Genomic DNA, 14,712 nt, shown 5'->3' on the forward strand with positions numbered 1-14,712 from the left:
GACTCCTACCAGGTTTTTAATATTTAATCCTAACTTCTCAATAGATTGGCAAAAATTTTCAAAAAGATTTTCACCTGTAGTTGTTCCGCGCATACTCTGTAGATCAGCTAAATCTTCAACTGGTACAAAATTATCATTAATTCCACGTATGAAGATGAGGAGTGTGTCATTTACAACAGCACTGTCATCCAGTGCCACTCTTTCATTTATGTTTTCCAAAAGTTGTTTGAACAAATTCTTTCCAATATCTTCTACTCTTCGCATAATTGTTTGTCAAGACAAACTGATATCTTGTATCATTGTTCGTTTCTCCGGACAAATTTTTTCCACAAATTTTAACAAACAATGCTTAACAAATTCACCATCATTGAATGGTTTATTTTCAAAAGCGATCAAATGTACAACTTGATAACTGGCACGTACAGCAGATAAATTTCATGACTGATACATTTTCAGTATGTTTTGTTGTTTTCTTAATTCATTTTGTAACTTTGAACACTTTTCTTTTCGCAGCACTCCTTTATGTTGATGATAAGATTTATGATTGGAATCAGTGTTGTTTTAAATTATATTCTTTAAAAACTCACACACTCTCCTGACACACTAAACACACTGCTTTTTTTGTGGTAATCAATGAAGAAATAGTCTTCAGTCCGCCTTGGATCAAAAACACGACACTCCAAATTGATTTGTTTGTTATTTGGTTTTTAGGAGCATTAGCAACTAAGGCCATATTGCTCCGGGATATGTGGTGGTCATTCCCTGACCTTTCCACATCCTCCGTATTTGGTGGTGATGGGCTCAAACCTCGGTCTAATCAAGAAGCGTGTGCTACGCACTGCTGCTGCTCCCCACCTGGCTACCGAGGCGCCCTCCAAATCGATTTTCCCCCTTTGGAACATTTTTAAGAATGATTTTTTTTAAATTCAATATAAATTAATAATTAATTCAATGCAATGAACGGGCTATATCAAAATACATAACTGTATTTAGCGTACATATGACTGCACTGAACCACATGTACCTGTTTGATACAGTCGAGCCGGACGCTTGCATGCCTGTACAAGCAGTGGAGATTGATGCTGTTTTAGTTCACTTTCTGTGCGGGCCGTAGGTTGGACACCACTGTTCTACATAAATGATTGTTATATAAATTGGTGCAATTTGGCATAGAGGTAAGTTACTACTATGAATAAAGGTTAAGTGGTAGGAGACAATGACTAATTATAAATAGCCACTAATTGTCACAGACTAATGTTATAAGTTCAACACCACAGGGTTCAGTGCAGACAGTTAATATTTTGAATATTTATTAATGACATCGATATAGGATTTCAAATTTGATGTCTAATTTGCTAATGATACATAGATGGACAGGGTGGCTAATGATACTAATCAGAGTATGCTACTTGGAAAGATTCAGATAAGCTAGGCAGATATGCTGGAAAATGGCATTTCAGGTTTAGCATTGAAAAATGCAAGGTACTTGGGTCCAATGGTATGTTATCCTGTAAAGTAATTGCAAGATAACATATCATTGGACAGTACTAAATTCAAGATAGTTAATAAGGAAAAATTCCCTAAGGATAATTGTATAATACAACATGAAGTTCTCTGAGCAGTGCAGAAAGGCACTAGAGCAACTCATGGGATCCTGCCAATAACATACAGGAATTTTGCAAGCAGGAACAAAGTTCTATCTTGGATACTGAATTACTAAGATATATAAACAAAATTATAAATTGTATATCAATGGCACTACTCAGTCAAATTATATAATTATTTAACCAGCAAGAAAATGAACCCTGTGGTGTTGAACTTATAACATTAGTCTGTGACAATTAGTGGCTATTTATAATTAGTCATTGTCTCCTACCACTTAACCTTTATTCATAGTAGTAACTTACCTCTATGCCAAATTGCACCAATTTATATAACAATCATTTATGTAGAACAGTGGTGTCCAACCAATATCCAAGACCAAGCATGTAGTTGACTTTATACACATTCAGTTTTTTGTACATGTTCATTTTACAATTATTTAATTTTTTCTGAAAAAACAAAACAAATCAGTCTTTTTATCCAAAGGAATTAATTATTTCACAACTACACTTCCATTGTGCAGCAAAATGGGAGGGGGAGGTATTTGAATTCAAAACTACAGCTCTGTGGAAGAATGTATAGTGTACTATGTACATAAACATCGAATCAAAGAATTTTTTACAGCTATACTTCTTCAATTAAAAAATAATTAATAATGTATATCATAAAATGAAAACCATGCTTGAGGAAGAGAAAATTTTCACAGGGACATAAATTTAAGAAATACTTTAATTTTTTTAGTTCTGTTTTTGGCTGATGAGATGCACAAAGCTCACCTGCTGGAGGATTAGTTTTATGAATATATTTACCTTACATCTCTTATACTGTATAAGTATGTATATAAAATATATTGTGTATATCAAACTTACAGTATATAACCCATGATCTAAAAGAACTAGTTTTGAATCACCATATGTTTTCTGAACCAATATATTTCCTGGGTGAGGATCACAGTGAACATAACCATGAACAAATATCATCTCACTGTATAACTGCCCAAGTTGATGTGATACCTGAAAAAAATACATTTATATATGAAAATATTTTGTTATAACTTTTTATGTCAGAAATTAATCATCCAAAATACAGTTTTTAGAATTTTTGTCTAAAAATAAAAATAAGATTAATTTAATCTAGATTATGCTTTGTGCTTTTTTGTGGGTAAATACAGGAATAGTCCCAATAACTTTCCAAAAAATGGAAAGTTAAAACTGAAAAATGCTCTAGAAAAGTATTCTCCAAAAGCAACTTAATGCTCAAAAAAAGCTGATTTCTCAATTAACAACTGCCTGCATACTCCTTACTTATGATAAAGATAATTTGCAAAAAATACAATTTAAAGAAAAGCTTAGAACTTTTTTAATTAAAAAAATTGTTTACATGAAAAACTGTTAGAAACAGAAAAGTTGAAAAAAAACTTTTCTAATTTTATTATACCATCAAAGAAGAAAAAAAGAAAATCATGATTTATACACATTGGCACTAACGATATCAAGAGTAAGAAATCTGAGGCCTCATGTAATGAGTAAAGAGAAATACTGAAAAAAAAAGTCTTCTACTGGTGCATGCAGCAGCCTGGAAAGCAAGTTGTCTGGGATTTCAGGCCCTGCTGTGGGTGATCACAGGAAAAAATGAATAATGGGCTGTGTTAGAGTAATTACGAGTAAGAACATGTTCATGTATATTTGTACGGCCACTCCCTGGCTAACGTAATACCCAACTTATGGAAATTCGATTTACATAAGTTTTTGCCGGCCGGTGCAAAAAAAATCGTGGAAGCATAATTTGCATCCAGTAGGAATAAATGGAAGTATCATGAAAATATTTTAATGTGAACCCAATAACAGTTTTTTTCTGGTAATTCATTCCAAGACCATAGAAGTTGAAATGTTCACTATTAAACTAAGCTATTTATCTCTCTAAAAGGTAATTTTTATAATGGAAATTGCACTACACTTTCATTGTTATCATATATTCCGTTATAAAAATCAATTTTGAACGCCTTTGTGATATTTTTCTAAAGCACATTTCTGGAGGTCACTACCAGAAAACAATAAAAACAATTTGCACTTTCCGGTATATTGGGCTTTTCTGTTAGCACAATCTATTATAAATGGGTAGTAGACTCAACCTTATTGCATTTGCAATAATACCAATAACTGGAATTCTGTGGGTTTTACGATACAGTATTATCACATTTATTATGATACAGTATTATCACATTATTATGATACAGTATTATCACATTATTATGATACAGTATTATCATATTATTATGATACAGTATTATCACTGTATTATCACATTATTATGATACAGTATTATCACTGAAATCTTCAAACATAAAAAAAAAACATAAATTTTCAGAATCTTCTCTTCATTCCTATTTACTTATTACAATGGTGAAGGGAAAGGGACCAATGGAAATTGCAAGTGCTGGCAGTGCTAGGAAATGAAACAACAGCAGTGCTAGGAAATGAAACAAAATTGATTTAGAAATTAAGAAAATTAATTAAGAATTACGAAGCAGGACAAATTTGTCATCTATTGCACGGAATTAGGACTTGCTACTTCAACAGTTAGTTATTTGTTATTTGGTTTTTAGGAGCATTAGCAACCAAGGCCATATTGCTCCGGGATATGCGGTGGTCATTCCCTGACCTTTCCGCATCCTCCGTATTTGGTGGTGACGGGCTCGAACCCCGGTCTAATCAAGAAGCGTGTGCTACGCACTGCTGCTCCTTCCCACCTGGCTACGGAGGCGCCCCCTTCAACAGTGAATACTATTTTAAGGACCAGTGCACATATAAAAGAACATATTAAAGGATCAACACATTTACAACAGTTATCACAAAACAGTATTCAGGTGCTATATCAAAGATGGAAAAGCTATTAATAATATGGATGGAAAATCAGATACAGAAGTAAGTGCCCCCGAGTCCAATGGACATTCATGCAAAAGCAAGAAGTATTTATGAAGATATTAAGGATAAGTACGGTGACCACCAAGCCAAGTTCATGGCAAGAAACGGGTGATTTAATAGGTTTAAGCATCGCACTGATTTCCAAAACATTAAAGTATGCAGTGAAGTTGCTAGTGCCGATTCTGCAGCTGCAGAGAAATTTTGAAATGTGTTGGAAAAAACCCCTTCTAAATCTCCACAGCCCTCAACTTCCACAGCAGCATGCTTATCAGCTGGAGAGTTAAGTAATTCTGGCAACGATGCTCGAAAGGTAAAATTCTTGCTGACGTTATGCCTGTCTCCTTTGTCCCTTTTTGTAATTTTGTACACTTTTGTAATTTTTCCTGCGCATGAGATAAAAAAATTGAATAAATAATTCTATTTGCATGTTTGTCAAACATTTCTTTTTTGCTTCAATCAAATTTCCGAGTGTGCATAAGTATTTAAGGAAATTCCAACTTACATTGAGTTCCGTGGAATGAAACCCTTATGTAAGTGGAGTGGCTGTACATTACAATGCTCCCCCACATTAGTGGGGAGCATTGTAAATAACTTTGATGAATTTCAAGTACTGATTAAGTCGCTGAATGCAAATATTCTAGGAATAGCAGAGACGTGATGCCACTCAGACAAAAGTGATGCTCAATTTGAATATGTGAATTACAATATATACAGGAAGAACAGGGGAGGTGAAGGGATTATGCTCTTTTTGTTTGTTATTTTGGTTTTTAGGAGCATTAGCAACTAAGGCCATACTGCTCCGGGATATGCGGTGGTCATTCCATGACCTTGCCGCATCCTCCGTATTTGGTGGTGATGGGCTCGAACCCCGGTCTAATCAAGAAGCGCGTGCTACGTGCTGCTGCTCATTATGCTCTTAATTAAGAAGAATATTAAATCTAAGGTAGTGCCTCTAGTTGACTTGGATGATGAGTGAAATGATGAGTCGGTTTGGGGAGATATAAACACCGGGAAAACAAAATTCGGAGGAGTGTGTTATAGGACAAATGACTGTGATGAGTATACCAAACAGCTATACAGGGAAATGGAGTGGACCAGGAAATCAGAAAGAAACTCACACACTAGCAAGACTTTTATGGATTTTTCAGCTGACTGTTTTCTACATTACATGTTAAAGAGGCAACAAGAAGAAGCAATATTTTTAATATAGTTATCAGCAGTGATTCTTTATACATTAAGAACCTGCAAGTAAATAATTCACTGGGGAGCAGCGATCACAGTGTACTAATGTGAAATTTATGAAAGACTTTTGCTTTCATAAGGGTGACTACAGAGGTTTCTAACAAATTTTTAAATTGTGTGTAGCGCGATCAACCGATGGTGTTACCAACAGAAAATTCTAAATGGAAAGCATTCGGGGAAATAATCAAAGAAGCTACTAGGCTTTTCATACCAACAAAGAAATAGTGTTCAATGCTTAGAAATAAATGTATGTCAAATGAACTATTGAGACATGTGGCAGAGGAGAAAAGTGCATGGAATAGAAATAAATTATCAAGTGATACAGAAACTATGGTACATACAAATTAGTCTGCAATCATGTCGCAAAAGAATTTAGGCAAACTAAGGCAAATTACAAGAAATCTCTTTGTTGTTGTTGTTGTTTGGTTTTTAGGAGCATTAGCAACTAAGGCCATATTGCTCCAGGATATGCGGTGGTCATTTCCTGACCTTTCCGCATCCTCCGTATTTGGTGGTGACGGGCTCGAACCCCGATCTAATCAAGAAGCATGTGCTACGCACTGCTGCTCCTTCCCACCTGGATACGAAGGCGCCGAGAGAGATCTCTTGGAAAGAATGCAAAGAAAAATAACGAACACTTCTATGCTTATATTAACAGCAGAAGGAAGAGGTTGTATCACATTGGCCACAATGTCTATGGGTTAATATTGATGATCCTGCTTAGGTTGCGGACAAATCGAATAGGCATTTTGCATCTACAATCATAGATGAGGAATTCTTAATGGAAGGGCATGCCAGACATTAATCAACCTCTAACAAGGAGCTAAATCACTTTGTGATAACTGAAAGGAAAGTGGAGAAGAAAATATTGAGGATGGACATAAAAAGGGCACCTGGAGCAGATGAAATCTATCCCATTATATAAAGAGAAGAAGCAGTAAGGGTAAGCAAAACCTTAGCCATAATTATGAGAGCATCCTTGGATTCATGGAGGTCCCTATGGACTGGAGAAGTGCAAATATCTCTCCATTTCATAAAGAGGGATTAAAAGGCACATTAGTAATTACAGAGCTGTTAGCTTAACATCTGTTCCAGGAAAAATAATGGCATCATGAAATAATTGTATGCAGATGATACAATGAGTATTTTGCATCTACGTTCCCACATGAGGAATTCTTTAGGGAAGTAAAAGACAGAAGCTTATTAAACTCTTAACAGGAATCTTAATGATTTTGTAATAACTGAGAACAAAGTGGAGGAGAAATTGTTGATGTTAAACAGAGGAAAAGCACCTGGGATGGATGGGATTTATCCAGTTATATTAAAGGAGACAGCAAAGGAAATAAGCAAACCCTTAGTCATAATTATAGGAGCATCTTTGGATTCATCGACAAATGCAAAGTGCTGCATATGGGAAGCATTGACAAATGCAAAGTGCTGCATATGGGAAGAAGTAACCCCAAAGAAATGTGCGAACTCTGTGGTACTACACTTAGGGTGGCAGAAAATGAAAAAGACATGGGAGCAATTGTGCAGTCAGAAACGAAGTTTTCTGAGCAATGCAGATAGGCTGCCAGAGCAGTTATGGGGTACTTTACAGGAATTTTGCTAGTAGGCAAAGGGAAGTGATTATCCCTTTGTATAAGGCAGTGGTCAGGTCACTTCTTAAGTACTCTGTACAGGTCTGGAGGCCTCATTTTAGGAAAGATGCAGAGTTGCTTCAGCGTGTAGAGAGAAGGGCAACAAGATTGGTTAGGGGACAAAGTGGTGCTCTTACCAAGAAAGGCAAGTTCTGCAAATTGTAGCAGCTGGAGTCTATGCAATTGTGATGTGATCTGTTGGAGGTGTAAAAATTCTGATGGGATTCTTCCGCTTGCTCAGTTTACGAACCTGAGGGGGCATAAATTCAAATTGAGGAAAGACAGTTGTAGAATAGATGTTGATTGCTGGAACAAACAACCATCTGTCGTTGTGGAAGTTGATAATTTCAATAAATTCAAGGAGGAACTGGACAAACTTTTAGAGGTAATGGATGTGTGAATTTTTTTTTTTTTTTTTTTTTTTTGGCAGATGCTACATAGGCTAATACACTTGCTGTCTGGCACCACATGCCTCTACTACCACTAGTAAAAAGTAATGCAGGACCATTTGGACAGGCATGCAATTATACTGCAATCACAGCATGATTTGTCAAGGGACAGTCTTGTCTAACCAATCTGTTAGGCTACTATGATGTAGTGGGCAAGGAACAGGATGCAAAAAATTATTTTAACATCATATACTTGGATTTCAGAAAAGTGCTTTTGATACAGTTGCACAAAAAAGGCTGCTGTATAAACTGGAGTAATGCAATTATTTTGTGTGAAGCATGGGACTATGCTTAGGATTTACTATTGAACAGGTCAGTGCCTTAGCACCATGTTTTGTTCGTAGTTAACTGTCCAAGTTGATAATTGGCATCGTTTTAATTGTAATATGAGATACAATTAAAATGATGCCAATTACTTTACTTGGACAGGTCACTACAAGCAAAACATGGTGCAAAAGCACTGACCAGTTCGTTCAATAATCAAAACAGGAGTAACGTGACATTAAGGACAAGTTACTACAATGGATAAAGGGATGGTTAAGCAGAAGAAGCCATACAGTGGTTATCAATGGGCACTTCTCTTTGTAGACAAATATTATTTGTAGAGTTACCCAGGGTACAGTGCTGGGTCCACCATTGTTTTCAATATTTATCAAAAATATTGATGAAGAAATATCAGACTTAATGTTTGCAGATGATACAAAGTTGGTGGGGTTGTTAACTATAGTCATTAGGGTGAGCTACTGCAACAAGATCTAGGAAAATTGGGCCAATGAGCTGAGAAATGGCAGTTGAAGTTTAACATTGGCAAATGCAAGGTATTGCATGTGGTCAGCGGTAACTTTGGCCCTTGAGGTTGTCACAGACATTCTCTAAGATATGCCAGACAAGTTGTACTTGCTACATGGGAGTCTAAAATGCTGATGGAACTGATATTCGGGTGACATTCAAGTCAAGTGGACCCAATTTTGGCAACGTCCGGACGGTCTGTGACAACCAAATCCTCTCCTTGTACCTTCACAATGGTGGGACTGTTAGTAATCCTGGGTATAACCTCCATGCACAAGCACACTGTGGGTGACCATCCAGGTATGAACCAACGCAAGCAGAGGTTGCGGTGTGGCACCCACACCACATAGAGGAATGCTGCCGCTCTATGTTACCAGGCAGTACTAGGTGGTAGATGACTCTCATCAACCAATGCAATACCACCACTCCTTATTGGAGGAACCCATGTTTAGTCTCCAGAGCTAAGTTCCACTCAACCCTTCCCCATTTCTTCCATCATGCAGTATGACTGATGACCTTTGAGGTTAAGATGAACATCGTGGACAGATCCAATGTTCCTTATATTTCGAGGGTACAGCTCTAAAACGGTGTTAGCAGGCTGGCTGCTAGTTAGTACACTGGACCGAACCTATTGGTAAGCCTCTTTAGGAGGCTTCTGGATCAGCTAGTGTATAATCTTGTTACCTCTACTCTGCCAGATAGCGACTGTAGGGAGTCCGAGTAGTGTGTATGCGGGGAGCACTGTCGAGGCCACGTTATGTCAAGGATCTGGGTACATTCTTACCATGTGTATGCCATATCCAAAAATTTCATTACTTCATATAGCATGTCCCACCCACTTTTTCTTACTATTGAATACACCATGAATAGTATACACCACTCTTTTCCTCTTGTATATTAATGGCCTTCTTCCATTGACTGGAAATCCTATCCATAGTTTTGCTGATGATAGCACATTGCATTCCACTGTCCATTTTGAGAAACCTTGCCCAACTCAATCAGCTTTAACTTCTTGAATATCTGCTACCAATTCCTTAAATGCCGATTTCCAGGTAATTCTCCAGTGGGGCAAAGACAACTTAGTTGATTTCAACCCTTCTAAAACTCAGTCTTGTCTTATATCTCTCAAAAATATTCTTCTTCTTCTATGCTTATCTTTGGTGACACTCCGATTTCTAGGCAAAATGATATACCTCTTTTGGGGATTACCTTGACTTTCAATCTCTCTTGGCACAAGCAGATTACAAATATTGCTTCCTCTGCATCTAAAAAACTTGGTTTTCTCTTTCGCTCTCGGCATTACTTTTCTTCCAAACAGCTGTTCACTCTGTACAAATCTGCGAAAAGATCTAAACCTCCTAAACACTTCCTAGTTCATTTCACAAATATACGTGGTCTCAATTCTAATCTCAACGATGTTCATTTGCACTTACAGTCTGTCAAACCCCATGTACTTTTTCACACAGAATCTCAGTTATCAGTTGATTCAACTACTACTCATCTCACTTGCCCAAACTATTTGCTGTATGATTCCTTTTGCCTCAAAGGTGGTACTTGTGCATATGTCTGTTCCGATATTCCTGTGAGAGACTTGGTAATTTGGGATCTCCTCTTTTTGATCTTCTCTGCCTTAAAATCTCTCTACCTCATTGGGTCAAATTCATCTGTTGTCTCTACCGTTCTCTTAATTCCGCTAATCACTTGGAGCTCTTTGACTTCCTCTCTTTGCAACTTGACTTTCTCCAGTCCAACTTTCCTTACAGTGAGGTAAATTTCCTTGGTGATTTTAATGTTCACAACTCCAGTTGGCTTCCGTTTTCTAGTCACACTGACCCAGCTGGTCAAGATGCTGAGGCTTTTGCAATTACTAATGACCTTGCACAGATTGTTCACTTACCTACAAGTATACCGGACAATCTTAACCATACAGCCAACATGCTTGATCTTTTTCTCACAAACAATCCTTCTAAGTAAACGGTCAAAGTGAATGGTCCTTTAGGCACCTCAGATAACAAGTTGGTGATTGTCTCTTCTCCAATGGAGTCTTTATCTCATGGCTATTCCCAATCTCGTATTGTTTGGCATTACAAGAATGCAAAATGGGAATGCAAAATAAAACGTCCTTTATCTAAACCTTGGTTTTCCAATAAATATGCTAAGGCTTTCATATCGTAATTGGTTTGTTTCTGATTCTCCAGTTTCATTTTCTGCCTACACCAAAGCTCGCAACAATTGTAAAGCAGTTATTAATCAGTCCAAACTGGAGTTTAAACAGGCTAAGAGTAAAAACTTGCTTCTTGCCCTAATAGTAGCCGAGCATTCTGGTCTCTTTCTAAAGCTATTGGCCGCAACTTTTGCCTATCTCTCCTCCCACCTCTGTCAAAACCAGATGGTTCTGTTGTCACTTCGGCCAAGGATAAAGCTGATCTGCTAGCATCCCATTTTTCTTCCAACTAATGTCTTAATGATCTTGGTAAAACACCTCTCACCATTTCCAACACACTCCATTCAATGCCTCCTATGGTCTTCTGTCAAATGTATGTCAAAAGGATTTTGCCGAATCTTGATGTTAAGAAAGCTCCAGGTCCTGATGGTATTTCTCCACTTGTTCTCAAAACCTGTGCTCCTTAACTTACTCCTGTTCTTTGCTGCCTTTTTTCACTTTCTTATTCAAAAGGTGTTTTTCTTCTGCTTGGAAATTTGCTCATATCCAGCCAGTTCCTAAAAAAGATGACAAACCCCTCCCATCCAATTATTGTCCTATTGCAATTACTTCTACCCTTTCTAAAGTAATGAAGAAATCAATTAACCGCCAACTCTTAAACTACCTATAAACCTTCCTTCTGATCAACGATCACCAGTAGGGATTCCGTCAGTGTCGATCCACTGGTGATATTCTGGCCTATATTACCCATTTATGGACAAATTCAATGAAAAAGTTCAGTGAAACACAAGCAGTTGCTCTTGACATCTCAAAGGCCTTCGATCGTGTTTGCCATAAAGGTCTTCTAAACAAGCTTCCATCTTATGGTTTGCCAACTACTTTTTGTAATTGGTTATCCAGTTTTCTCTCTGATCGCTCTCAGAGGGTGATGGTAGATGGCTCTCTGTTTCCTAACTTCCCCATTTATGCCGATATCCCCCAAGGTTCAGTTCTTTCCCCCACTCTTTTCCTCTTGTATATTAATGGCCTTCTTCCATTGACTGGAAATCCTATCCATAGTTTTGCTGATGATAGCACATTGCATTCCACTGTCCATTTTGAGAAACCTTGCCCAACTCAATCAGCTTTAACTTCTTGAATATCTGCTACCAATTCCTTAAATGCCGATTTCCAGGTAATTCTCCAGTGGGGCAAAGACAACTTAGTTGATTTCAACCCTTCTAAAACTCAGTCTTGTCTTATATCTCTCAAAAATATTCTTCTTCTTCTATGCTTATCTTTGGTGACACTCCAATTTCTAGGCAAAATGATATACCTCTTTTGGGGATTACCTTGACTTTCAATCTCTCTTGGCACAAGCAGATTACAAATATTGCTTCCTCTGCATCTAAAAAACTTGGTTTTCTCTTTCGCTCTCGGCATTACTTTTCTTCCAAACAGCTGTTCACTCTGTACAAATCGCAAATCCACCCTACCATGGAATATTGTTTCCACATCTGGGGTGGTGCCCCCAAAACCTCTCTTAGGCTTCTTGATTCCATTCAGAAGAGGGCAGTTAGATTAATTAATGATTCATCTCTAACAGATTCTCTCTACTTGCTGTCTCACAGACATACTGTTTCTGCTGCATGCCTTTTCTATAGATACTTCCATGGGCACTGTTCTTCTGAATTGGCTTCGATAATTCCCGCTCTCTCTTTCAAAACAGTTCGAACACTTGCCGCCACCAGCCAACATCCATTTACTGTCCAACTTAAAACTCAGAGAACCAACTTTTCATCTTCCTCATTTATTCATTCATCTGCCATTTTCTGGAACAATCTTCCTTCATATGTATTTGCTGAAAATTACAGTCTACAGAAGTTCAAGTCTAATGTCAACAAATGTCTTCCTTCGTCTTCTCAACCTCCAAACCAAGCACAGTAGTAAGTACTATAGGTTCTAACACCTCTCATGTTTGGGGTGTTTATAAAAAAAAAAAAAAAAAAAAAAAAAAAAAAAGTAACTGCAGAGGAACCTATCAACTGTGTGATATTACACTGAGGGTGGTGGAGAATGATAAAGACCTAGGGGTTACTGTGCAATCAGACATGAAATTCACAGAGCAGTTAGAGATGCTGCCAAGGCAGCTCAATGTGTTTTTTCAATGATATACAGAAACTTTGCTAGCAGGGATAAGGAAGTGATTATCCCTTTGTATAGGCAAAGGTCAGGCCACACCAGGAGCATACAGCTCTGGAGTCCTCATTTTAAGGATGGATGTAGAACTGTCGGAAAGAGGGCAGTGAAGAGCAACGAGATTGTTGAGGGGAACAAAGGGTGCACTTAGAAAGGTTTCAGTTTTGCATATTGCAGTGTCTCGAGACCAGTCATCTCTGGAAAGACCTGAATGAGGTGTTTAAAGCCTTGAATGGACTGAGTAAGCTGAATGTTAAAGGTATTCTTCCACTTACTGAGACTACTATAATGAGGGGAAATAAATTCAAGTTGAGGAAGGATGATTGCACAACAGATGTGCAGAAGTTTGCCTTCAGCCAGTCTGTGGTTTATTGTTGGAACAGGCTTCCATCTGATGTGGAAGTGGGTAGGTTGAATGAATTCAAGGAAGATCGAGACAAACTCCTGGAGGGTACAGATGGGTGAACGGTTGGTTTTTTTTTTTTTTTTTTGGTGATGCTATGCATTATTTCCAAAATGATGGTCAATATTTTAAAGGTGAAAAGTAGAAACTGAAATATGCAAAAAAGTCCCAGTAAACATCGGACTGCAAATGAACTGTTTTTGAGATTATGCACAGTTTCTGTTCAGATCCGCCACTGACTATGGGAGCACTAGTTTAGCAAAAAGCTGTGAATCCTTTGCTAAGGGTGGTTTTATTAAACATAAGATAATACATTTTTAATTTTTGGTTTCAACACCACAGGATTTTACAGATGTTGGCGCCTCCGTAGCCAGGTGGGCAGGAGTGACAGTGCATAGCACACGCTTCTTTATTAGACTGGGGTTCGAGCCCATGACCACCAAATACGCAGGATGCGGATAGGGCAGGGAATGACCACCGCACATCCCTGGAGCAATATGGCCTTAGTTGCTAATGCTCCTAAAAACCAAATAACAAACAAACAAACAGATGTTACATGTTATAGGATGTTACAAAAGGTGTTCAAAACGCTGTCCTTGCATCCGTACACAGCTTTGTAGTCTTCTCTACACTGAGTTCCGAATCCTCTCAGGCATTCCCGGGTCATTTCTGATTTGCTGAAAGGATCCGTCAACCCGACGCTGCAATTCCTCAACTGTGTTAATGTCAAAAGTGTACACCAAGCTTTTTACATTATCCCAGATACAAAAATCCATAGGATTTAAGTCTGGTAATCTGGGAGGCTACATTACAGGCCCACCTTTACCTATCCACCGTTGACCATACCTTCTGGTTAGATACAGAGTCACAACTCGAGCAAAATGTGCCGTTGCACCATCATGCATAAACCACATGTTCTGGCATTCCCGAAGTGGAACATTATCATCATCAAGGTGATCTGGAAGAACATTCTGCAGGAACTGAAGATATAGCTCTTCTGTTAAGCCTGTTTGGCAGAAAGTGTGGTCTCGCTGAATGCCTACCCAGACATTCAACGAGAAACGTTGCTGATGTTGTGACTTGTAAATTGCATTAGGATTTCTGTCAGACCAAACATGGCAGTTATGAAAATTAAAAATACCATTTCACTCTGGTAGGGTAGTCTGTATTACTGGGACCTTGTATACGCTGGATATGGTAGGGGTACAGTAATTGGTGATGTAAAATTTTCCACACACTGCTGACTCAGTTTGTTTGTTTGTTATTTGGTTTTAGGAGCATTAGCAACTAAGGCCATATTGCTCCGGGGATATGCGGTGGT

At 37.9% G+C, this 14,712-nt stretch overlaps 1 protein-coding gene across 3 annotated transcripts in view; it reads right to left on the minus strand.

The window, feature by feature from the left end:
• The window catches only part of Adck1 (aarF domain containing kinase 1), a 375,938-nt gene that overhangs the window by 90,203 nt on the left and 271,023 nt on the right, over positions 1-14,712 (minus strand). For all 3 annotated transcript variants that reach the window (XM_090379667.1, XM_090379666.1, XM_090379665.1), the window contains one exon: positions 2,472-2,615. In XM_090379667.1, the coding sequence (XP_090235793.1) occupies positions 2,472-2,615 (144 nt within the window). The remainder of the gene's footprint in view (positions 1-2,471; positions 2,616-14,712) is intronic.

The sequence above is a fragment of the Mastigoproctus giganteus genome, chromosome 8 (genome assembly GCF_048544385.1).
Source record: "Mastigoproctus giganteus isolate SK-2022 chromosome 8, ASM4854438v1, whole genome shotgun sequence".
NCBI classification, from domain to species: domain Eukaryota; kingdom Metazoa; phylum Arthropoda; class Arachnida; order Uropygi; family Thelyphonidae; genus Mastigoproctus; species Mastigoproctus giganteus.